The 26339-nt window shown below is 39.0% G+C and overlaps 3 protein-coding genes across 3 annotated transcripts; all 3 read left to right on the plus strand.

The window, feature by feature from the left end:
• The first annotated feature begins 529 nt into the window (after positions 1–529).
• LOC133727004 (aldehyde dehydrogenase family 2 member C4-like) lies at positions 530–5046 on the plus strand. The gene is made up of 9 exons (XM_062154632.1): positions 530–766; positions 936–1078; positions 2323–2706; positions 3004–3093; positions 3216–3389; positions 3494–3631; positions 3815–3952; positions 4048–4109; positions 4567–5046. The coding sequence occupies exons 1-9, from the start codon at positions 655–657 to the stop codon at positions 4838–4840; spliced, it is 1515 nt and encodes a 504-aa protein (XP_062010616.1). The 5' UTR covers positions 530–654; the 3' UTR covers positions 4841–5046.
• A 1364-nt stretch (positions 5047–6410) lies between these two features.
• On the plus strand, positions 6411–10985 carry LOC133711441 (aldehyde dehydrogenase family 2 member C4-like). The gene is made up of 9 exons (XM_062137568.1): positions 6411–6588; positions 6831–6973; positions 8650–9033; positions 9297–9386; positions 9498–9671; positions 9773–9910; positions 10118–10255; positions 10358–10419; positions 10518–10985. Exons 1-9 carry the CDS (start codon positions 6474–6476, stop codon positions 10789–10791), a joined length of 1518 nt encoding a protein of 505 aa, XP_061993552.1. The 5' UTR covers positions 6411–6473; the 3' UTR covers positions 10792–10985.
• Positions 10986–22928: 11943 nt separating this feature from the next.
• On the plus strand, positions 22929–25436 carry LOC133711471 (aldehyde dehydrogenase family 2 member C4-like). The gene is made up of 8 exons (XM_062137591.1): positions 22929–22991; positions 23197–23580; positions 23877–23966; positions 24059–24232; positions 24339–24476; positions 24663–24800; positions 24890–24951; positions 25025–25436. Exons 2-8 carry the CDS (start codon positions 23212–23214, stop codon positions 25296–25298), a joined length of 1245 nt encoding a protein of 414 aa, XP_061993575.1. The 5' UTR covers positions 22929–22991; positions 23197–23211; the 3' UTR covers positions 25299–25436.
• The last annotated feature ends 903 nt before the right edge of the window (positions 25437–26339 follow it).

The raw sequence follows: 26339 nt of genomic DNA on the forward strand, positions 1-26339 counted from the left end.
GTCATTTGGATAACAACACTTTCACAGTGGAGTCTGGACAATGCAAACTAATACTTGAAAAATGCCGATTATTTTCACATTTTTCCGTAATGACTAATGGAACCAAAATTGAGCACAGTCCAAAAATCTTATTTCCTCCTTTGAAAAACCTAGTCGAGCAATCCCATTTGAAAACCACCAACTTATTTGGTTGTTGTCAATGCGGCACACACACAGCCCACCCCGCAACCCTAAATCTCCCGGAGGAAGGCCATCGCCGCAGCAGCTGTGGATGGTGGTGTTGGAGGTGTGAAAGTAGTAAATTTCTATTTAGGAATTGAAGAGGAGTAGGTGGATTTTATATTTACTCTTATAATATATACTACATAGTTGAGACCCAAAAAGATAAAAACCAATAGTACAATATTCTATTTTACTCACATGACCTAAAGGAAATTAGGGACCATTGATCCTGAGATGGCTCAGTACTGATGGCATACGTTATGATATGTCTCACATCAGCCCACGTCCTAACCGGCTAACCTTTACATTTGCCTTTTGCCTCCTCCTATTTTTCACTATATAAATACTGCAAATCTGCTTTATTCTAAACGAAACAAATCGACAAACAAGCGCGAGTGAGAGAGAAGAAAGAAACACAGAGAAACAGAGAAGATGGCTGGTGATAGTAATGGCAGCTCTGCAGCCTCCGAGTCCTTCGTGAAGATGCCAACCATAAAGTTCACCAAGCTCTTCATCAATGGAGAATTCGTCGACTCCATCTCAGGTACTTAATTAACTCCTCACGAACATCTCAAACACAAACCTTTACTACCATCTCGTCGTCTTTTAAGGGCCATACTAATCTTTTCTGTATCGTTCAAACTTTGTCGTACGTTGTTTCGGGCAACGTTACCCCAACACATTTATGATGGATATTCGTTTTTCTTTGTAAGGTAAAACATTCGAGACCATAGATCCAAGAACCGGGGAGGTGATAACCAGAGTTGCAGAGGGAGATAAGGAAGACGTGGACCTGGCGGTGAAAGCTGCACGCGCCGCCTTCGACCATGGCCCTTGGCCTCGTTTGCCCGGCGCTGTACGTAATCCGGCAACTCTTTTCTTCGCTTTTACCGCCTCCATAGCTAAGCTAATTCGTTCTAGTCCTTCTGTCCCATCCCCATTTTTCTTATCTTTGTTCGATCGGCATTTTTTTTTGTTTTCTACCGCGTTTTCAAGATAGCATTGTTTGAAAATTATTGTTAATAAATTCCATGAAGACAAAACCAATATTTTTCAAATAGAATTACTGAGGCCTGCTCAAGCTTCTTCTTCTCGGTCTTAATAATGGCTTCCGTCTGAGGAGATTAATTGTCTTCTGGTCCCTGCGATTTCCTTTAGTCAACTAATTAAGATTACAGAGATATTATCAGAGATAGTGGCAAGATAAAAGATACATATCATATTTTTAAAAACACTAATAAGACTCGAATCACTAGATTATTAGAGAGAGATAACGTGATTGGCATTGAGATTACGCAACATAAAATATGAGGGGATCATGTGATTAGCATTATGATTAGTATAAGAGAGTATGTAGATGTAGTTAACACACTCGATGTCAATCTATACTTATTTAATACATCTTATAAGGGTGTATAATAATATAAATTTCGAGTCTCGATTTACTATATTAAGGGTGTAATAACAACTTCGTATATGTGTAACTATAGTGAGCATCCATTGATCGTGTGACAATGATACACGAGTTGAATTGTCAAAATATCAACATTTTCTTAATGCAGCAATCTTGTATTTAAGCCATTTTTGTAGTCTGAATCTCTAGTTAAATATTCAAAATTAAGAGTAAGTCCGGGAATGTAAGCTGCAAATTTTTCAAAAATAAAGTCAAGTTCATATTTCCCCCTTCATAATTAATGTGGAAACTTCCCAAGAAACTTGTCAATTTTATTTGTTGGCAAGAAAACCTTTCTATTATTTATATTCTTTTACTGACCTTCGTACTCGTCTCTGTTTCTTTTCTTAGGGACAATTTATTTGTATTTTTTCATAATTGTACTGTTGACAAGTCCATTGACTTGGCTTCTCAAGTCCTTTTTTTGGACCACAGTTAATAAAGTAAAGAAAATAGAGAATGAAAAATAAAGCTACTTAATTTATGAGTGAAAAGAATATGGCTATGAAGATGGAGAGCACTATATATGCAGCAAAATTATTATGTACTTAACTTAGCTTTGATGTTTAGAATTAGATCTAATTAATTTACTTTAGTGTGAATAAGTAAGAGTCTGATATTGATGTAACGCCTTGACTATTGTTCAGGAGAGAGGAGCGATTATGTTGAAGTTTGCAGACTTGATTGATGAACACACAGAAGAACTGGCCAAGTTGGATACAGTTGATGCTGGGAAGTTGTTCGGTTTTGGCAAAGCTGTAGACATACCTCAGGTAGCACACATGGTACGTTACTATGCCGGTGCAGCTGATAAAATTCATGGGGAGGTACTGAAAATGTCGCGCGAGCTCCAAGGTTATACGTTGCTCGAACCCATTGGTGTTGTCGGACACATTATTCCCTGGAATTTCCCCAGCAGCCTGCTGTTTGCTAAGGTTGCCCCTACCTTAGCTGCTGGTTGCACTATGGTCATCAAACCTGCTGAGCAAACACCTCTTTCGGCGCTTTATTATGCCCATCTGGCTAAGTTGGTAAGCTTGGAAAAACCTTCTCATAGTATATTTGCACAGTCAATCACGTGACTTGTTATGCTGCCTAAAAACTTTCACATATTATGTTATCAAATTGTCAATTTAGATAATTGATTTATTGGTTATGTCAGATTAGTGAAATTATGCATGTGTTTGGTTGATCCAGATTCATTGTCTAACAACCTAACACGTGGAAAATTTAAGAAGGGAAATGAACTTGAATGTATATGCATGTATAAACATTTTGCCCATGGGCTTAGTTTTAGTGGTGACTTTGGCTTGTGACTTTAAATGAAGGCTGGTGTTCCTGATGGAGTACTCAATGTCATAACTGGATTTGGAAAGACTGCTGGTGCTGCCGTCACCCATCATATGGACATTGACAAAGTAAATTTTAGTTCCTTACCTTCAACCTTCATGTCGTTTATGTGATTACCTTTACAAACTTCCGGTATAGTTTAATGGCTTACAGTGATATTGATGCTTTTGTTAACTTCTTGATATTACAGGTCAGTTTTACTGGTTCCACGGACGTAGGTCGTGAGGTGATGCAGGCTGCAGCAAAGAGCAATTTAAAAGCAGTTTCACTTGAACTAGGGGGCAAGTCACCCCTTTTAATTTTTGATGATGCTGATGTCGACAAGGCTGCTGACCTTGCTCTCTTGGGAATCCTCTACAACAAGGTCAGGTTTATAACTTTGTTTCATCATTTTTCATAACCAGAATTTCATTTATAACTTGGCTGGAATAGTAGCAGTACTCACTCTTTTGTTATTTATATTTCCAGGGAGAAATTTGTGTGGCCAGTTCTCGAGTCTTTGTTCAAGAAGGAATTTATGATGAACTTGTGAAGAAGTTGCAAGTGAAGGCGAAGGATTGGGTTGTTGGGGATCCTTTTGATCCTAATGTTCGTCAAGGACCCCAGGTAACCCAGGGAAAAACTGAAGATAGTATATGATCTTAATTAGTGTCTTCTAGTATTATAATCATCAATAACTGCAGTTTTATGATTGATGTATATGCCGGACTAAGCTTGTGAATTCCTAAAGTTATACAAAACATTACCTATGTAAGAGTTCACATTCATGACATTAACTTAAAATTTCAGGTTGATAAAAAACAGTTTGAGAAAATCTTGACCTACATTGAGCATGGGAAAAGAGAAGGAGCAACTTTGCTAACAGGAGGAAAGCCTGTGGGGAAGAAGGGCTATTACATTGAGCCAACAGTATTCACTGATGTCAAGGTACACTTTCAAGTTCAATATAAATTCTGATATACTGAAATATCGATTCTGTTTCTATCTTGTTCATCTCATTATTGTTATAACAACTCGCACAGGATGACATGCTTATAGCCAAGGATGAAATATTCGGACCTGTAATGTCACTGATGAAGTTCAAGTAAGCACAAACCTAATTCCTGTTGTTCCATTTAGCCTTTCTGATAAGCTAAAAATGGACATAAGTTTTGCTTATAACTCTGAGCCATAGTTAGTAAAAAACGGGACGTGTATAGTACGTGAAAAATACGTACGTGTATTATTCGGATATTTTATCAAATAGTTCGTTGAAAAGTTCGGCAAAATATTTTTAATTAATTAAATAATAAATTTTTTTAATTAAAAATATTAATTTATATTCATTTTTGTTCAATAATATGTGTAAAATACAGAAGAAAAAAAACGTAAAAATCGTGTATAGTACGTGTATAATACTTTTGGCTTCAAAAATACGGGAAATTTAATGAGTCCCTTTCAAAAATACGAAGTACGTAAGTATTTTTGAAAAAAACGTAAGTACGTATTTTATTCGTGTATAATATGAAAAATTACTAACTAGGCTCTGAGCAATTTTGCAGGACCATTGAGGAGGGAATAGCGAGAGCCAACAACACCAAGTATGGCCTAGCTGCAGGCATTGTAACCAAGAACATCGATGTGGCTAACACCGTCTCAAGATCAATCCGCGCAGGCATTATATGGATCAACTGCTACTTTGCCTTCGACCGCGATTGCCCTTATGGAGGATACAAGATGAGTGGCTTTGGAAGAGACTTTGGTATGCAGGGCCTCCACAAGTACCTGCATACTAAATCTGTGGTCACTCCCATTTATAACTCTCCCTGGCTCTGAATCCAATACCAAAAGAATGTTAGCAGCTTGCAATTGCAGTGCAGAATAAATTATAGAGTTGAAGTTCCTTATTTATGTGGGAAATGTCAAAAAGATTGTATATCAGCTACTTGCATGTGTTTCCTCTGTTGTTGTTGCAATATACAAGTCTCTGTTTGATTGAAAATCTGCAAATGATCATTGTTAGATATGGGGCCTTCATAATCTTTCAGCAATATCTATCCGTAGGTGTCTGCAAGAAGAGCAATTCTGTTGGGACATTAATTTATAGGCTTCTTGCAGTGTCATTTCATCAAACATGTAATGGACAAAAACACATATTGCTGGATGAAATCAGAATCAAACAATTACCAACAAAAAAAAACCGGAAAACTTCATGCCAGCAATAATAGGAATGTCCATTAGCTTCATAAAATTCATGCCAGCAATAATAGGAATGTCCATTACATCCAAATAAATTGTTAAAAATAAAGACAAAACTTATTCTAAACTGAAAAATTACATCACATATTAGATGCAATCTGGACAAACAATCAAATGACTCATTTGCCACAAAGGATTACTTTCAATTTCTGACTTTTGATAGTGTATAGCGTAGAAATGATATACTTTGTCATCATATGAATTCTATTGGATAACCTCTAAATTTAATTTCAATTTTTTTTTAATTTTTTTTTTTTATAGAAAAGTGCTAGCGATCAATCCCAATTTTTTTTTTTTGAAAGAAGTTTGGAACCCAACCAAGTTGGGAGGCTCATCCCCACGCCTGACTTATGATATTAATATTAGGGTTGGGCATAGAGGGGGACATAAAACCTTGACCTCTAGCACCAGTACATAAATCCTCATAGAACACATCCTGGATAATCACAGGAGACCCATCTAACCAAACATCATCTATATAATTAAGACTAGCAAGATGAGCCAATCTATTGGCTACACCATTTGCTTCTCAGAAGATATGCCTAATCTGAACAGAGTGTAAAGATGTCAAATATGACTTACAGTCATCGATAATGCGCCCTAACTCAGATCGATCTTCCATAGTTTGTTGTAACGCAGCAACCACAAGCGAGCAATCACTCTCTAGGTCAATGGCACCCCAATATTTGTGTAACACAATTAATCCAATATTTGCCACATCATTGCTTTTAATTCATGGAGTTCAAAATTCAAACACGTTTAGAATAATACAAGTGACAGTGATTAAAACTATTATTTAGGAAAAAGAATACGAAAACAAGTTGAGTTAATTAGCCTAAAAGAATTCAAATGTTCATCTGGGTACGTAATCACACCGGGTTGCACGAAGTCTACCACTTTGATCGATCTCAACATCTCTTTCTTCATGACCTCAATACCGGTTCACATGCATACACGACCATCTCGGACTTAAATTTTAGAAACTCAATTATTTTCATTGTTTCTTAATCGAACTTGCAGAAAATTAATTAAAAATGAGTTAATTAAATTTCTATATTTTTCATATGAGTGTTTTTCCACCAGAAGTTACCTATTTCATTCAACATTAGACAATTACGTTTAGCTTTTGCCTTTTGCCTCGTCTATATAAACAGCTTCATGCTATACGAAACCAAGCAAGAACAAGTCTCTTGACAAAGATACAGAGATAATGGGTGGCCAAAGTAATGGAAGCTCTGCATGCTCCGAAGAGTCATTTGTGAAGATGCCAACGATAAAGTTCACCAAGCTCTTCATCAATGGAGAATTCGTCGATTCCGTTTCAGGTACGTACGTTCTTACTCGATCATTAACATGTCTCACAAATCACAAGCTACTGCTAGCTACTTTGTTGATGATGTTTAGTTTCTATATTGTTCAAAGATCCAAACTTTCTCAAACACATATTATATCTCTCATTTCTCTATTTATGCGTGTCATTCTTTCACGTGTCAACTAAGGTTTCCGAAAGGACAACAGACACTTCACCTGCACATTCTCATTTTTATTGATGTTTTGCTTTTGCAAGGAAAAAAATTTGAGACGATAGACCCAAGAACAGGGGAGTTGATAACCAGAGTGGCAGAAGGAGATAAGGAAGACGTGGATTTGGCCGTGAAAGCTGCACGCGCGGCCTTTGACCACGGCCCCTGGCCTCGCTTGCCCGGCGCTGTACGTAATATCTTACTCCACTCTGTTCTTCGCTTTTACTGCCACCTATAGCTAGCTAGCTAAGCTAATTCGGTTCAGTCCTTAATTTGTCATGGTCCGATGACTCCGATCCTCATTTCCAGTATCTATGTTTGATCGGTCATTTTTGTGTTCTACCATGTTTTCTTGAATCTTGACTATCATGTTTGCATGTATTAGTTTTATTTCGAAGACAAAATGAACCACTACTCTATAAAGAGATTACTGAGCTAGGTGTTCTAGCTTCTTCGTCTTCATCTTCATCTTCATCGATCGATCTTATTAATTGCTTCTCTTGGAGGAGATTGTCTTCTGGTCCCTATTATTTCTATTAGTCAACTAACAATATGACAGTGATATGATCATAGGTAGTCGGCTATTAATTAAGTTGGCAAACCGCCTACTGATCACTAGCTTTTGTTAATTCAAAAAACGTACGAGTCTTGTGGCGGCCAGTTTTAGAGGGAGACCATGTGGCTAGCATTATGATCCGTAAACATGGTATATATTAAGCACATAGCAGCCTCGATTAGTCATGGTGTAAGCTATAGCTGAAGTTGACTTGTCAAGTTTGCTTCCATTTTTTTCTTCTATATATCTACAGTGTTCCAATAATAAACGAGGTCCCAAAAAAAAAAGTAATAGATGAGCTCATAGTGTGAAAATTTCAAAGTAAGACTTTCTATTTTTAATTAGTTGCTTGAGTCATACGTAATATGTACTACTACATACGTTCATTAGTTTAGAAAAGAAAAACGTTCATTTTCAAGCCATCTTATATTCTTATATTTACAGACCAAATAAAACCTTATCTCGTTTGTTTTATAATTTGGTACAGATCATTGTTCTTTTCATTTTACCATTTGACGACTCCTTGATAATTTCTCTAGTCCTTTTCAGGACCACAACTAAATTAGTGAATGAAAATTACGGCTATAATGACCAAGTACCATATCGAAAAATGAGAAATTCTACGGTATCTATCTGTATGTAATACACTTATTTACAAATTTGACAACAAATTTATTGTCATTGTGGTAAATAGAATTATTTTTTGGGTAATTTTAGTTCTATTAGAGGTAATACTCTACTTACGACATTTTTACAAGTTTATGAACAAATTGTTGTTTTTTTTTTTTTTTTGAGAGGAAGACGACAAACTTTATTAAGTGAAACTAAAAGTACATGGAGCGATGCAAAAGAATCGAAAATAAAGCAATGAACCAAAACAGGATGCACAAGCGCATCTAATGTTGAAAAGTAACCAGGGTATGAGTAAATGCGTTTCGAACATGACTAGAAGCCGAAAAGCCAAGAACTGCACTGCATATATCAATTCAGGAGCGAAACTGTAGCAATGAACAAATTGTTGTTGAAGTGGTAACTTAATTCAATTATCTATAAATGTGTAAAACAAATGTGGTAACTTTGTTATCAATGTAGAAAATTTAGTTTAACTAAATTGTAATTTTGGTTCAATTAGATGTAAAATGAGTGTAAGATAAACATCCAAGTACCATAGACAACCCGATCGAAAAATTGTCATATAATTAAGTTTAGCTTTTACATTTAGTAAAACTTCGAATTAATTACTTTACTTTAGTGTGAATAATTAAGAGTCTGAAATTGATGTAATATTTGCCTTGAATACTGTTCAGGAGAGGGGAGCAATTATGTTGAAGTTTGCAGACTTGATTGATGAACACACAGAAGAACTGGCCAAGTTGGATACAGTTGATGCTGGGAAGTTGTTCAGTTTTGGCAAAGCCGTAGACATACCTCAGGTAGCACAAACTCTACGTTACTATGCTGGTGCAGCTGATAAAATTCATGGAGAAGTGCTCAAAATGTCGCGCGAGCTTCAAGCTTATACATTACTCGAACCCATTGGAGTTGTCGGACACATCATTCCATGGAATTTTCCCAGCACCCTGTTATTCGCTAAGGTTGCTCCTTCCTTGGCAGCTGGTTGCACAATGGTTGTCAAGCCTGCTGAGCAATCACCTCTTTCGGCTCTTTATTATGCATATCTCGCAAAGTTGGTAAGCTTGGGAAAATCTTCTCCTAGTATTTTTACACAGTTTTCTGACATATTATGTTGCCTAGAAATTAAGTTGATATGTTATGTTATCTAGCCTGTGGACATGTTTTGTTGTGGTGCTGACAATTTTGATTATTGATTATGTGAAATCCTCATTTGAATGTACGGCATAACATGCATATTTAAGAAGGGAATTAGCTTGTATATATATGACATTCGTATTGCTAGTGGTGGATTTTGGCTGATTGTGAGTTATTTATGAAGGCTGGTGTTCCTGACGGAGTGCTCAATGTCATCACTGGATATGGAGAGACAGCTGGTGCTGCCATCACCCATCATATGGACGTTGACAAAGTACATTCTAGCTAGCTCTTTTCCTTGAAGCTTTGGTCATTAAACTTTCAGGATAGTTTAATAGCTTACTGTAATACATACTGATACTTGGTTAATTTCGTAATATTTTAGGTCAGTTTTACTGGATCCTCAGAGGTCGGCCGTGAAGTAATGCAGGCTGCAGCAAAGAGCAATTTAAAAGCAGTCTCGCTTGAACTAGGGGGCAAGTCACCCCTATTGATTTTTGATGATGCTGATGTAGACATGGCTACTGACCTTGCTCTCTTGGGGATTCTCTTCAACAAGGTCAGATTTTATGATTTTAGTTTTCATAATTTTTAAACTCAGGAGTTTCATTGATAGCGCCAAATGTAGCAGGGCTAACTTTGGGTCATTCACATTATCAGGGAGAAATTTGCGTGGCAAGTTCTCGTGTTTTTGTTCAAGAAGGGATTTATGATGAACTTGTGAAGAAGCTGAAAGAGAAGGCAAAAGATTGGGTTGTTGGAGATCCTTTTGATCCTAATGTTCGTCAAGGACCCCAGGTAACACATGCGCAAAACTGAAACTATTATATGATAATGATCATACTGCCTTCTAGACTCTTTTTGATATCTATTGCCATCAACAAGCCAGTTTTTTATTTATCTACTCCTATGTTCTATCATAGCGAATTCCTAAATTTATACAGATGATATGGTATAATCGTATAACCTATAATTTCGGATTCGTGACATTCATTTCAATTACAGGTAGATAAAACGCAGTATGAGAAAATCTTGACCTACATTGAACATGGCAAAAGAGAAGGAGCAACTTTGTTAACAGGGGGCAAGCCTGTGGGGAAGAAGGGTTATTACATTGAGCCAACAGTATTCACTGATGTCAAGGTACTTTCATGTTTCGTCTTCAGATAAAAATGTGATACAGTTAATGTTAATTGTGTTGAATCTTCCATGTTCATCTCATTAATGTTATAACAACTTCCTCAGGATGACATGCTTATAGCCACGGATGAAATATTCGGACCTGTCATGTCGCTAATGAAGTTCAAGTAAGCACAACCGTGATTCCGTTTCTTCCATTTAGCTCTTCTGATCGATAAGCACAAAATAGATATAAGTTTGCTTACAACTACGAGCAATTTTGCAGGACAATTGAGGAGGGAATAGAGAGGGCCAACAAAACCAGATATGGCCTAGCAGCTGGCATTGTAACCAAGAACATCGATGTGGCCAACACCGTCTCAAGATCTATCCGCGCGGGCACTATATGGATCAACTGCTACTTTGCCTTCGACAACGATGTCCCTTTTGGAGGATACAAGATGAGTGGCTTTGGAAGAGACTATGGTATGCAGGGCCTCCACAAGTATCTGCATACTAAATCTGTGGTCACTCCCATTTATAACTCTCCTTGGCTCTGAATACAATACCAAAAGAATGTTAGCAGCTTGCAATTGCAGTGCAGAATAAATTATTGAGTTGAAGTTCTTTATTTATGTGGGAAATGTCAAAAACATTGTATATGTATATCATCTGTTTGCATGTGTTTCCTCTGTTGTTGTTGCAATATACAAGTCTCTGTTTGATTGAAAATCTACAAATGATCATTGTTAGATATGGGGCCTTCTTGACATTATCCTTCAGCAATATCTATCCGTAGGCGTCTGCAAGAAGAGCAATTCAGTTGGGACATTAATTTATAGCCTTCTTGGAGTGTCATTTCATCAAACATGTAAAGGACAAAAACACATGTTGCTGGATGAAATCTAGCAACTTGCAGTTCCAGTACACAATAAATTATTTAGATGAAGTCGTGTATTATTTTTGTGGGAAATGTCAAGAAAGATTGTATGTGTGTATACTATGTATTTGATTTTCCACTGTTTTAATTGGGAGCTTGGAAATGATCATTTGGGCATATTGCTGAAGTAGTATTTATCGAGTTAGAGGAAAACTGTTGGAGTCACTATAAATATTTAAATTAAATCAAACGTAAAGCGGAAATTTTTTTTCTCCCTAAAGAAAAGAGGCATTTATTTATATTTTTCCCTTTTTAAGAACCAAAGAAAAGAGGACAAAATCTTCTTCCCTGCCCATCCACTCTTTAGAAAAGAGCATAAACCTTATCCTTTTATATGGATAACTGATGCGAAGAACTTTTTTCCCCTCTTTCAAGAAATAAAGAAAACGAGATGACACGATACTGTTGTAGAGAAACTGAAATTTGAGAGGAAATCGCTGTGTATTCTCATTGATAATAGGAGCCTCTTTATATAGAAGATTACAATGTATAGAATCTCAATCATACAAGGAAAGTAATCGTACATTGAATAGGAATCTAGATCCTTCTAATTTAACCCTATTACCACTAGGTCAAGTAACCTAGAGTTTGGGCCAAACACAAATAGAGATATCCTTAAACACTCCCCCTTGTGTTGTCCAAAAGCGGTGCTTCTCTTGTTGCCTCGTTAAAAACCTTGCCGAGTAACAAAAACCCAGTGGGACAAAAATAACCTCGGTCGAAGGAGAAAAAGAGCACAATACACCCTTCACGTTTCGAGACCATACATGTAGACATCTCCCCCTGATGTCTGCGGTCATGGGAGTTCGGGTAACTTCCGCAAACGATGCTACCAACATGTCTCTCGAAAGTGGAATTTAGGCAATGACTTAGTGAGCAAGTCTACCACACTGTCCTCAGATTGAACCTAGTTCACTTTGATCTCGAGGAGAGTCTGTTGTTGCTGATTATGCTTGGTGTTATTGCTTTTGATGTAGCCTTGCCTCATTTGTTCAAAACAAGCAGCATTATCCTAAATGCTCGTAGGCTCATCTGTGGTAGACTTCAAACCACAATTGTTCGAACATGCGTAATTATGGATCCAATCCATATACATTCACGAACCACTTCGTGAAGAGCAATGATCTCTGCATTGTTCGAAGATATAGCGACTATGGTCTATTCTGTAGACCTCCAAGATATCACGGTCTTTACCCATGGTGAACAATTAACCATTTTGGGAATGACCTTGTGTGGGTCAGAGAGATACCCAACATAAACAAAACCTTCCAAAACACATGTCGTTTTGGGATGGGGATAGTGGACGCAGGCTAGTGTTGGCGGCGTTCCTGGTGTGTGATGGGTCTGAATCCATCATCTCTCTGTAGGGATAGAACAAGCCCATATCAATCGTACATCTCAAGTACTGAAAGATATCTTTTTCCACCAATCCAATGGTGTCGCGTTGGCGCACAGCTATACCTAGCTAACAAGTTCACAACATATGAGATGTCTGGTCTTGTGCATTGAGCTAAGTACAATAATGCGCCTATTGTACTCAAGTAAGGCACTTCTGCCTCTAGCACATCTTCGTCATCATCCTTTTGACGAAGATGATCATTTTCAGGATCAAGACTACGAACGATCATGGGGGTGCTTGAAGGCTCTTGTCAAAATGCCTAAGCATCTATCAACATGATTCTCAAGTTCCAAATTGAGATATAATCGTGTTCTCCCAAAAATCCTTCATCTCAAACTCGGATTTCAAGTGTTCAGCGGTTTCCCTTAACTCTTTAAGGGCTTCCAATGAATATCATGTCCAACATGAACCGCGATAGAATCCGAAACTTGTTATGGAAACGCGCGGGCATATCCCTTCCCAATCAAGTAGTCACTTTAGTGAGTGTTTCAACCTCTTTGTAAACGCGCTCCGTGGTCTAGAGCCACTTGACTTGGGTAAATGAAGTTCACCATGAATCTTCATGTATATTCCGTATCTAGATCCACATATAGATACGTAGTGACCACATTTGTAAGCTGCATGTTCAGTTATTTGGAAACTACCAAACTGATAGGGTAGTGGAGTGCAATGACATCCATTACGAGAGAATATGTCTCATCGTAGTCGATTCCAGGGCGTTTTGTGAGAAGCCTTGCGCCATAAGGCTAGATTGCCATCTCTTTTTATCATCACGCTTTCTAACGAAGACCTATTAGTCAATAGGTTTTATGTTAGGAGGTGTTGGCATCACTGGCTCGAAAACCTTCATCTTCGTTAGAGAATCCAACTTAACCTGGATCGCATCTTTCCATTTAGGCCAAATTTCTCTACGTTAGCATTCATTCATCAACGGAGCATGGTTCTATATCATCAGACTCAACAAACTCATGCGCAACTACATCATCAATTATGATGGAGTTTCTATCCCACATCTCATGTACACTAGTGTAAGTTTCATAGAGCTCTATATTCTCAGGAATAGGTTCTGACGTTGAGGCGTCCCCCAACGATAACCATAACCCGGAAGATACTCATGAGACGGATTTTAAGTGTCGATGATCCAAGGATTGGTTTGTGCCAAGGTATCCTTCGAACCCACGGGCATCCCACGCATCCTAGCTGGGGCCATGGCCTGTAACGCCAGAGTGCCACTCTCTTTGTTGTTGGCGCCATGCCTACCTCCGTGTAGGGTGGCGCTACGTCCTCTCGTAGGGACGTCCTTCCTTGCAGGCATGTTTGCAGCATATTTGTGTGATCTCGTCACTTTAATAGGAATCGAGATGAGACATAGTGGGGACAGACCACGACAATTCCTGTCATTCCTGCTGAACATTCGTGTTCTTATCTCCCCCTAACGACGGGAAGACTGTCTCATCAAAGTGACAACCCGAAAATCTAGCAGTAATGAGATCGCCTCGCAAGGGCATTAAGTGGCGGACGATTGTTGGAGTCTCAAATCTAATGTAGTTGCCCATTCATCTATAAGGACCCATCATAGAGCGCTGTGGCGGCGCAATTGGCACATAAATGGCTCACTCAAATATGCGTAAGTACGATACTTGTACCCAGTCACTAGCTGTAACGCAGAGGTACATTAAGTGGCGGTGGGTCGTAGACGAATTAGCATAGCTGCATGCGATATTGCATTACCCCAAGCAGATATAAGGAGATTGGTGCGCATTACCAATGTCCGGACTACCATCGTAGTCGTTTCCGCAAGACCATTTGGGTACACATGGGAATATGATGTCCAACATCAGTCCCAATGCAATAACCATCGAGGGTCTTTGATGTAAACTCTCTAGCATAGTTAAATCCAATTGACTGAATATGATGATCTGGGGAGTGAGCCCGTTGTCATATGATATGTGCTAGGAGTGGAGCATAAGCAACATTTATAGGTGGACGATGACACAACACGTTACCAGCGTGTTTGCGTGTCAACCAACATCATGAAATATTTAAACATCCGCAGGTTGGTTGAAACAGTCCACAGAATCTGACTTGATACACATTTACGCAAGCGTACGTATCATTGTCAAGATAGGGAAATATTATGCCCAAAGTTTATCGTACCACGGGGATTAGTGGCTAACCCACAATCTTTGGGTAATCGGAAATAAAGTCACTTGGCAAACAAATAAAAGAAAAAGAAAATCAATAAAAATGTTAATCTAAGGCACCAAGCCTTAGAAATGCTCGGCTTTGGTTCTCACCAAAGCCTAATCAAAACTATGAGCCTAGTTGTGGTTATTTACAATGAGTCGAAATTCTCACCAAAAATTGTAATTTAAATTTCTAATAACTAAATTGCAACAATTTAAATGAAAACTCAAATAACAACTAAATTAAATAAAGTAATGCAAAGTAAGAAATTGAGATAAATTGGGGGTTGGTAGCTAGGGATGATTCCTAACCCTATTTCAATGCTCTCGATGCTAATTTAATTTACGTGCAATTTATTAAAGATGGTAGAAGCCGTACCCAAGGCTTTTCAAGGCTCAAGGGCCGAAATTCCCTTTCATGGTATTCCTACTCCGGTTCAAGGGCCGTAGGAACTCACTTGACATGAATTAGAGCCGGTTCAAGGGTCACTAATTCACATCAAGAGGCCTAGAGTTCGAGGAATTAGGCAACTAAGCTCACCATAATTGCGATCAAGCTAATCATGTAGTGAATCATGCTTGTACTTCCCACGAATATTAAATCGGGGTTCTAGCTCTAAAATCTAAGGATGTCATCCCCTAAATTTTAATCTAGACTTATTAAAACCACATACCCAAGAGTTGACAATTCCTAAGCATGCATTATAATCAATTATCACAAAACACAAACATCCAATAATTAACAAATTCCATATATAAATTAAATTAAGCATTCATTACATCAAATTTGGACTAGGGCACTCAACCCTAACCCCCAACAAGAGAATTACTCACAACCCATAATTAAATTAACATCAACAAACATCAATTAAAGAGGAAAAAGTGAAAAAGAAGTGAGAAGTAACAAGAACAAGTCACAATTGCTATGAAGCAATTATGACAAACCTTGATTGGGGAGCTATAACTTTTACCCAATCTTCAAATCTTGATGATGATGAAGTCCTTTGATGCTTGGAAGCTTTGGGTGAGTAATTCTCAAATACCCGAAAGAAATTAAACTAAAGCTAAAATGGAAATGGAAAAGGAGGATGGGAGAAGAGAATGAGAAAGAGAGCAGCCCAAAGGGGCTGCCTCTGTTTTGTGGTGCGGCTCTGTGCTAGGGTTCTCCTCTGCAGAATGAGGGTGCTTCAATATATATAGTGGGTTGGTGGCCATTCGTTTCGTGAGATAGAGGGTTGGATGATTAATTGAGGTGATCTGCTTGTGTGTGGTCTCGGCAAAGAAGAAAAGGAGGAGATGATGAGGTGTAACTTGGTGGCTGGTCCATGTAGGAAGAGAAAGAAATGGGCCATCTGATGGTTGCCACGTAAAGGAAAAGAAAACCTTGCCTAATTAAGGTCAGCATAATTAAGATGCATGCTGCACGTGCATGAATGACTGACTACCACATAACTTGATTAATTAAGTAACTAATCAATTGATTAATTAACTTAATTAATTAAGATGCATTATTATTATTTCTCTCCTCATTTCTTTTCTCTTCTCAATGCACTTCCGCTCATACTATCAAAGTGTTGAGGGAAAATTGCACACAGCGAGCGTAAATGTCACCAAACATAATTTCACTCGTATTCATTTAGTGAATAGAGTTTTTATTATTTCGGGTTCGACCCATTCAAGACAGAATGTGTCTCTTAATTACGATCCCTTGTTACAGGGAAATACCCTTTGATTCCATTTATGAAGAAACCAATTGATGGGATGTATGTTTGTTTGTTTTTGCGGCTGCACCCGGATATTTGAATGGGTTGCCTACGTACCCTTGGAGAGGGATCAAGCCACTCGTAGTTCAAGAGTTCCAATGAGTGAATGACTCATTGGAGGGCTTTGATTTTGGAATGAGAGTAGTGTTTGGGACGAATTTGGTTTAAGTGGACCAGGGATTCGATTTTTGTGTTTAGGACGCGGTTGCATCTAGATAGATTTGGTTCTAGATTGCCTACATACCCTTTGCGGGATCAAACCACATGTAGTTCCGGCATTTGAGATTTAAATGGGTAGATGACCCATTTATTTTGGATTTGTGTTTGGGAGATTTGAAAGGTTTAGAGCCTTTGAATTTTGTGTGATTTGGGAATGATTTGATTTTCTGGTGCTGAGAGAATTTGACTGGAGTCAGTGATTCATTTGGGACTGGCTGAATTTGACTGGTGGAGTCAAGGATTCTGTTTGGAGTTGCGGTTGCATCTAGTGGGTCGCTAGACTGCCTACATACCCTGTGAAGGGATCAAACCACTGTAGTTCAATGCATTTGAATTTTGGTTTTGTACCGACTTTGGGTTGATGGATGTGTACATATTTTGAATCCGTCCAGCAAAAATATATTCTGGGGTGGACATCCAATTTGGCAGAGTATCCACCGATTTGATTTGGGCACCCTGTCGTGCCGAGATTTTTAACAGGCCTTGAGACTTGAAACGGGATTTTGGCCTCTAAAGTTTATTGAGCGTGATGCTGGTTTGAAGTAGGCTCTGTAGTACACCGAAACAACCCAAAAAGCTTGGAAGGCGTAGAGTGATATGGACACCCATTAATTTTACATATGCACCCAACTGGAGCCCAATTTTCATTTTCGACAAACTAAAAGACCCGCAGTAGACATCCTTGGAACTGCACGAGTACGACACCGCTTCATTTAGCCCTTTTTTATTTATGCCACCGATTCAATTGCATGGTTTGTCTCTTTTTCAAAGACCTGGACATTAGCTCTCTGTCATCTTGCCATTTAATCCCCATTTCAGAATAAAGCTACATGAACAACACCATGGTTTGACAATTATGCATAATTGCACAATGAGAGTTTTGTCTTGTTTGTGTGTTAATCACTTCATGAACTTAAACTTGCATTGTTTCTTGGTCCTCGTTGCCTGACTCTTATTCAAAGCAACCTTGCAGCAAACTTTGACAATCATAATTTAAAACTCTTTTGCCTTTTGGTGCAGGTCTTGAACATTCCTCCACCTCCAAGTTTAACGTGGCTACTTGAGAGGTGAGCTGCTGCCATTTTTTTTTAATATTGAATAGTACAATAACTTGAACAGAGAGCGGAGGAGCCAAAAGGACTTTATTGTTGACCTTCTTGCCGCTTGCTTCAATCTTGAGGAAGAAATCAAACACGACACCGATTGTAGACTTGCATTTGTTTTCTTTGCCTTTTGATTCAAATATTGTCTCGCAGACACAAAACACCATACAAGTCATCACTCCACAAGGGGCAGTCACGTTTGAAACTTTGACATATGTTCTGGGATTGCTCTGGTTTGTTCCATCCCGTGTGTCGACTGGACTTCTCCGTTTACTGTGGATTGTGAGCTTTGGCATTGGTTGTCTCCACCACTCAAGCACCGCTGCAGCCACTTTGTGTTTCTGTAGTTTTTGTGATCGCAGGTGAGCCAAGTAGAACACGCTGCTAACTTGTGATTGAAGGTGAGCTAAACCGAACACTCTGCAGTCTTGTGGCTGGAGGTAGGCACCCTTCCGTGGAGAGACGACCACTTTACTTTCAGGGGGGCACCATTCTGATGACGACTTTGCTGCAGGTGAAGTAACTTCTTGCATCTGGCGCTGCACAAAGATCCCTCCAGTGCAGTTTCTTTGCTTTGTGAGCCGAAGCATGATTAATTTGTACTTGGCGTGAACCGGCAGCCCCAGGTTTCACTTGACACTCATCTTTGCCACCCATATGCAGGACGCACCGCGATACAGGCATCAAAAACAAGTGCAGTGAAACCCCCTTGAGTTGGACCTTGCTTCCGCCACCTATACGCAGGACGCACCGCAGTATAGGCATCGAAAGAAGGTCGAGAATACACGGGTGAGCCTCTTCCCTTGCCGAAATCTCTTTTCCTCCTTCATCTCTGTGAACATGCTTTTTTCTTGGTCTCTTTAAACCTGCACTGTTTGTTAACACAAAGGCAAATGGAGGTGTTTTTGTTTTCTGATTTGGGTGGGCAACAGTACGGGATTTGAGGCTTTGTGAGTTGTGATGGTTTTGTTGGTATATTTGGTCTCGGGGAATTTTGAGGCCTTTAGTATGGAGGGATTTGTTTTCGGAGCTGTTCAAGAACGTTTATGGAGTCCACATGGAAATGGGCAGAGGCAAGTCTTTCTGCACTCATGGAGATATTAGCAATGATAAAGGAATAGTAGCAAGGAAGACCATGAAGAAACGACCAGCAGGATACCTGAATATGAAGCTCTCCTGTCGTCGGGTTGTCGTCTCCAGGTAACTAGAACTCTTTACTCTTTCTTCCTCTTAAACACTGCCTTCCTTTGATGCACGAACTTGACTCACTCTTATCTCTAATTCTCTCCGTCTCCCCCCTTGTTGCATGCATGTAAAGAGCTCTTTAAATAGGCACGTAGAAGAATAAGAGATCATGCAGGTTAACCTTAATTTTAAATTTGAAATGATCTTCAGATGATGATAACCACTCCCACATTCAAACTTGCAACCGTGGGAATTATCCACAACTTCCAGTATGGGATTTGATTTTGAAAACTTGATACAAAATGAGTCATCTGATTGCTACCAGTTCAAATGATATCAAGTCGTGACTTTTGTTATCCTCGTTGGATAGATGATTTGAATATTCTTGACTTGGTCTTGAATACAATCCACGTGATGCATGCATGATCTTCCTTTTCTTGTTTTATTTGAACTTTGAAGACAACTAGGACTCTACCTTCTTTGGCCACAGTAAACTTGTACAATTACCTACTTTGGAGATAATTAAGCTAAAAATATGGAATCTCACTTTTGCATCGAACCAAAATTTTTTATTTTGGGTTTGTGAAATTTTCGGTCTCAACACAAAGTTATTTGGATTCCGCTCTCTTGATTGACATTGACTACGGTTGACCCGCATTGACTATTTCGTCCTTTTGTCGGAAATTCCATTTTGCTCAATTTTTCACAATATTCTCTCGATTTCCGTAATTCCGCTTATTTCCTACAAAACAAATAAAATTGGATTAACTACATTATAATTGGCTCAAGTATTAGCTTATTTCTAGTGTTTTAGATATAATTACATGCATAAAAATGCGTGTAATCAGAATCCCTACGGATTCTATGTAAGAACAGAATGAGTATTTTCATATTCTTTGCATAGGACGGTCTCAGTCTTAATTTCCCGAAGGAACAGGCTTTGCAAAATGAGCGAGGGGCCATAGAAGCAACCAATTAGGATTTTGGTTGAGCCTAAGCGTCTTTAGCGCTATTAGAAGCAAAATGTGTGACTACATCTCCCATCATGGCGTTGGAGCCATGGAAATTAGCATGTATGGCGTCATGGCCAATAGGAGGAACAACCATGGCGTTATGCTCATGGTTGGCACCATTTATGGCGTCATTAGATTCTTGCTTCGTTTTGCTCAAAAGGATGGATGTCCGTGTGAAGTCTTCAGTAGACAGATCATCATGTCATGACTAGGATGATCTATCCGGTCGTGACAAAGCCAATATGTGTCTAAATCCAAGAGATCTTCTCTCATAACTTTATTGGATTTAATGGCTCGAATAGTGACATAGAGTCCACTAGAGAGACACATAGACTTCTCTAAGATGCGCCTTTGTTCGCAATCATTAGAGGCATTGCAAAGGAACTCATTTTCGTTCTCTACATGCGTTTTCGCATGGGATCCGTTGGCTATTCATAGGGCAATTTGCCCTAAGAGCGTAAAGAGTTTCTGTGACAGTAATTAAGGTGCCATTTGGCAAGTGGAACTTGGGCTATTCCATGTCCTTGAATTAATATTGATGGCCCAGCCATCGTAGTCACAAAGGTCATATGCTCAGAATCAAAATGGAGTCATAAAGAAAAGAACTCGAAATTTTATTCATAAGCCAACTGAATACATCATTGTCTCTTAACCATTAGGAGAATCTAATCCAAATGCTAGCTAATGCAAAACAAAGGTAGTCGTTTGACTTCTTTCGGTAACTCCAAAATAAATATGACCAGGTGAGTAGAGAGATGTCAGTGGAGCAAAGCTCGCTTAAGTACCACTTATCTCAAAACCTTCCTAGACATCACACTCATTTTGGATGAGCCTATGTGAAGAAAAACTAAACCAATGGCATTTACTACATAGTGTGGCAATTGCCTATTACATCTCTTGGAAAATAAAGACTTAAACAGAATTGGCGATCTATTGATCCCAGCCAAATTTGTAGTCTTCAACCCTTTACTCTAGATCATCTTCTTGATCTTCTTGTTCCACATAGTGAGCTTCTCTTGCTTCATAATATGCTTTGTAGGCGGTGACAATTTCTTCATGAGCTCTACAAATGTGTGCCCAATGATCAGACACTCCACATCGAGAACATACATCTCTTTGCTCAAACTCCATTGATTGAGGCGCTTGGAAAGCGTCATTTAGATGGCTCTTAGTGTTGGTGGCGCCACCAACATGGCCAGAGGCGTTGCCTCCCTCTCTCATTCCACGTTGACCTCTTCGGTTCCGTGTACGCCTATTTTGGCAATTACCTTCCCAAGTAGAGCGATTATATGGACCAGAACGTCCAGAAGTATCCCTAAGATTAGGGTTTCGCTCTTGGCGCCCCTCTCTTTGGGGCACGACTATAATTGGATTCCGGAATATGCTCTGTTCCCACAGATCTCGAATTATAGTTCTTCACAAGGATGTTGTCATGCTTTTCAGCGACACTCATAGCTCCAATGAGCTCATGAAACATTGTGATTCGTCTTGCAGTAACATCGATTCGATAGTTCTTAACAACCATCAATGCAGAGACGGGGAAAGTAGAGAGAGTCTTCTCAATCAACATCGCATCTGTGATCTCTTTACCACAGAATTCCATTAACGATTTAATGCGAAGTGCTTCCGAGTTGTAGTCAAGAACTGACTTGAAATCACAGAAGCGGAGGCTATGCCATCTCACTTCTAGGTCAGGAACCAAGGAGTCACGGACGTTGCCAAATCTTTCTTCGAGTGAGACCCACAACTTTCTGGGGTCTTCTTCATTCATACACTCGTACTGGAGCGAATCATCCATATGACGAGTCATTAGGATGATGGCTTTCGCCTTATTTGCCTCTAAGGCTGCTCTATTTGCTTCCAAAGCTTGAGCTTGCTCAACAGTTAGCACGTCCTGGCTAGGCTCGAGAATCATATCCAGGATTCCATCAGCCTTGAGATGCTGGCGGATATCACGTACCCACCTGTGATATCCAGAGCCAGTTGTTCCCAATGGAGCAAAGTCCAATTTGTTTAGGTTACTCATCCTGAAAGAGAACAAGAAATTAGGGTTAGTTTCGGAGCGAAATAGGCTACCACGAAAACATATGAAATTTCTAAGCGTAATCGCTTCCAAGAAATTAGGAATTTCCGAGCGTAGTCGCTTCCAAGAAATTCGATCAAAGAGATATTGGATTAGATCGAAACAATGACGTAAGTGGACGATCATAAATTCTCTACAAACTCTAAGTTTGGAGATCTCAACAAGCTCTAAGCTTGGAGTGAGCACGAACCCCCATAGTTCGGCTTAATTTGGTCTCCCTTATAATGAAGAAATGGGGGTAGAAGAATGGAGGTTGCAAGTCCCCGAAAAAGAAGAGAAATTCAATTAAAAAAACGGGCATGTTTAGTAAAAAATACCTTGAAATAGGTTGCCGGAAAATTTGGCCGGAAAAAGACTCCGGAAAAAGTGCCCGGAAAAGTGGCCGGTGGTCGTTGACCAGGGGCTGACCGAGCTGACGTGGCAGAGGGAGATAAGGAAGACGTGGATTTGGCCGTGAAAGCTGCACGCGCCGCCTTTGACGGTGGCCCCTGGCCTCGCTTGCCCGGCGTTGTACGTATTACTTTACTCTTATTTAATTTGTCATTTTGCTCCTTTTCTTCTCTGGCTCCCACTGTTGTTTTATCTAATTACTACCATGTATGCTTTACCTTTCTGATAGCAATAATTAATAGAGGATTAGTGTTAAATATAATATGATTTATAGACAACATGATTACATGATCAATCATTTAAATAAAAATATTGAGGTTGCTTATCTTATCTGTGTCACTAAGAGGATGATCTGGTCTCTAATATATTCCTAAATAATGCTAATTATTAGTTCAGACGGATAGAAAAGAAAGCATTATGATTAGTAAAACATGATACTGCAGAAGGTTGTTCAAGTTTAAGAAGATCAAAGATTCAAAGTGAAGTCTTTTTCTAGACTAAAACAGTAGTACAGTAGAAGCAAGCATGACTAACAGAGGAATGGAAAGGATGGCCATGTTTACAAAATTGTTTTGATTATTTACTTTTGAATCTTCCAAATGCAAGTCATGTATTGTTGCTGCTTAAACATGTCACTAACGATTGTGGGTCTGTAATTGATGCAATGCCTTCAACAATGTTCAGGAGAGGAGAAAGATAATGATGAAGTTTGCGGACTTGATCGATGAACACACAGAAGAACTAGCCAAGTTGGATACAGTTGATGCGGGGAAGTTGTTCAGTTCTGGCAAAGCCGCTGACATACCTCAGGTATCACAAACTATACGTTACTATGCGGGTGCAGCTGATAAAATTCATGGAGAGGTGCTCAAAATGTCGCGCGAGCTTCAAGCTTATACTTTACTTGAACCAATTGGTGTTCTGGGACACATCATTCCATGGAATTTTCCGAGCGGCATGTTCTCTGTTAAAGTTGCTCCTTCCTTAGCTGCTGGTTGCACCATGGTCATCAAACCTGCTGAGCAGACACCTCTTTCAGCTCTCTATTATGCTCATCTGGCCAAGTTGGTAAGCTTGCAAAAACGTTCTCATAGTATTAATCCGGCATAGTTGCTTGACATGCTATGTGGCGAGACCGTGACAGAGGCGAGACTGTGACAGGTTATGTGGTCTATCCAATTGACATGTTATGTAGTCAAATGATCAATTAGTGACATGCTGCTATGTCACAAGTTTATGTGAAATCTCTCTTCTATATGCGGTCACCTCCTGACAACATGTATTTACGAAGAGTATTTGACTTGTATGTATATGTATGCTTGTATTGCCAATGTAGCTTAGTTCTAGTGACGTTGTTTATGAAGGCTGGTGTTCCTGATGGAGTGATTAATGTCATAACTGGATATGGAGAGACTGCTGGTGCGGCCATCACTCATCATATGGACATTGACAAAGTAAATTCTAGCTTTTCCTTCCAACTTGGTCATTAATAATGGCTTACTGTAACACCTACTGATACCATTGGTTTGATTTCTTGACATTTCAGGTCAGTTTTACTGGTTCCACAGACGTAGGCCGTCAAGTGATGCAGGCTGCAGCAAAGAGCAACTTAAAAGCAGTTTCACTTGAACTAGGGGGCAAGTCACCCCTTTTAATTTTTGATGATGCTGATGTAGATAAGGCTGCTGACCTTGCTCTCTTGGGAATCCTCTACAACAAGGTCAGGTTCATAACTTTGTTTCATCCATTTTCAAACCTGAAGTTCATTATAACTTGAGACGAATTTGAAACAGTGACCGCTGACTTCGTGTCATTCATGTTTTCAGGGAGAAACTTGTGTGGCAAGTTCTCGTGTTTTTGTTCAAGAAGGGATCTATGATGAACTTGTGAAGAAATTAGAAGTAAAGGCAAAATCTTGGGCTGTTGGGGATCCTTTTGATCCTAATGTTCGTCAAAGACCCCAGGTAAGCGAATACTGAAAATAGTAAATGATCTTTGTTCATTCACTCTTTTCGACCAATATTTATAGCTATCAACAAGGCCGTGCAGTTTTATGATTGATCTATACTATGTACTATGCTTCTGATCGAATTCCTTATCAAATGTGGTACCTAGATTCTAACGTTGGTGAGTCGTGACAATAATCGCAGGTTGATAAGCAGCAGTTTGAGAAAGTCTTAACCTACATTGAGCATGGAAAAAGAGAAGGAGCCACTTTGTTAACAGGGGGCAAGCCTTTGGGGAACAAGGGATATTACATCGAGCCAACAGTATTCACTGATGTCAAGGTACACTTTCAGCTAATTCAGATCGATATAGTGAACGTTATTCAGTTTCTTCTCTGTTCATCTGATTATTATTCCAACAACTTGCTCAGGATGACATGCTCATAGCCAAGGATGAGATATTTGGACCTGTAATGTCACTGATGAAGTTCAAGTAAGTAACCCTCTTCCACTTAGCTCTTCACATCAGCTCGAAAAGGGACATAACTGTGAGCCCTTTGTTACAGGACCTTAGAGGAGGCAATACAGAGAGCCAACAACACCAAATATGGCCTAGCAGGAGGCATTGTAACCAAGAACATCGACATTGCTAACACCGTCTCAAGATCAATCCGTGCCGGTAGTATATGGATCAACTGCTACTTCGCCATCGACAACGATTGCCCTTTTGGAGGATACAAGATGAGTGGTTTTGGAAAAGACTGGGGTATGCAGGGCATCCACAAGTATATGCATACTAAATCTGTGGTCACTCCCATCTATAACTCTCCATGGCTCTAAATCACCATTACCCAAGCATTCTGTACATTAAGTTTTTAAGTTACAGTTCTTCACTTTTGGGAATTGTCAAAGATTGTATCATCATGTATGAGCCTTTTTCTGGTGTGTTGCAAAATGAAATAAAGTCTCTGTTTCACATACGGGTCTTTTTTAGACTTCATAGGCATTTCATCAAGAATGTAATAGGCAAAAATGGTGTTCATAAGAAAATTTGAGCAAAATTGATCAGATGCAAAACAGAAACAAAAATCAGAAATTCATTTCAACAACAACATCAAAGTTCATTTATTTCATGTAACCCATCAGAAATTAGCCTTTACATCCTTCCTTCTTACTTTTTTTACAGCCTAAACAGACAGACGATTCACAAAATCAACATTAGGCTCATCAAAGAAACCAAATTGAGCATAAACAATCAACAATAGCAACAATGCATGTGATAAACCATAAATTGCATTAAGCATTTAAGCCCCAAAAATAGAGATATTCTGTAAAAATGTCAAGCATCACATATGAGCAGAAGACATGGCATAACTGAATATTTAATCACAAGACCAAATTAAATAAAAGATGGTATACGAGAGTCAATCATCACCTATATGGCAGAAGAAGAGACTCAAGTATCTGCATTTGTTTTACATGGTAAAGAAAATATCTTTTATGGAAGCTATAGTCATTCCCCTAAAACACAAGATATAAGTTTTGGTTTGCTCAAACTTGATGGCTTACCAAAAATACTAACGAAGTGCTATGGCACCGTGGTCCTTGACCTTCTTAATAAGTCACAAACCAAAGATAGTTGATATCTTAAGGCCTTTCAATCAATTTATTGAAAGCATCAGCTAATTGCATATATATCTGTAACAACAAGCATTGGGAGAACTTAAGTTGTGGTTGTACAAGCAACCGATTATTATTGATAAAGCATAGAGCATATAAATATTCAATAATTAGTTAATCACAAAACCATTTGACAACATTTATAATTTGGGGCTGTGACCAGTTACCCAATTTTAGCCTAATATTTCCCCAATCACTCCA

Source organism: Rosa rugosa, chromosome 1 (assembly GCF_958449725.1).
Source record: "Rosa rugosa chromosome 1, drRosRugo1.1, whole genome shotgun sequence".
In the NCBI taxonomy this organism is placed as follows: domain Eukaryota; kingdom Viridiplantae; phylum Streptophyta; class Magnoliopsida; order Rosales; family Rosaceae; genus Rosa; species Rosa rugosa.

Excerpts from the sequence above, each read along its gene's own strand:
- LOC133727004 (XM_062154632.1), top strand. The coding sequence starts at position 655 with ATGGCTGGTGATAGTAATGGCAGCTCTGCAGCCTCCGAGTCCTTCGTG. Across the intron at positions 1,079-2,322 it reads GGCCTCGTTTGCCCGGCGCT|GAGAGAGGAGCGATTATGTT; the intron begins GTACGTAATCCG and ends ACTATTGTTCAG. Across the intron at positions 3,094-3,215 it reads ATCATATGGACATTGACAAA|GTCAGTTTTACTGGTTCCAC; the intron begins GTAAATTTTAGT and ends TTGATATTACAG.
- LOC133711471 (XM_062137591.1), top strand. The coding sequence starts at position 23,212 with ATGATGAAGTTTGCGGACTTGATCGATGAACACACAGAAGAACTAGCC. Across the intron at positions 24,233-24,338 it reads TGGGAATCCTCTACAACAAG|GGAGAAACTTGTGTGGCAAG; the intron begins GTCAGGTTCATA and ends TCATGTTTTCAG. Across the intron at positions 24,477-24,662 it reads ATGTTCGTCAAAGACCCCAG|GTTGATAAGCAGCAGTTTGA; the intron begins GTAAGCGAATAC and ends CAATAATCGCAG.
- LOC133711441 (XM_062137568.1), top strand. The coding sequence starts at position 6,474 with ATGGGTGGCCAAAGTAATGGAAGCTCTGCATGCTCCGAAGAGTCATTT. Across the intron at positions 6,589-6,830 it reads ATTCGTCGATTCCGTTTCAG|GAAAAAAATTTGAGACGATA; the intron begins GTACGTACGTTC and ends TGCTTTTGCAAG. Across the intron at positions 6,974-8,649 it reads GGCCTCGCTTGCCCGGCGCT|GAGAGGGGAGCAATTATGTT; the intron begins GTACGTAATATC and ends AATACTGTTCAG.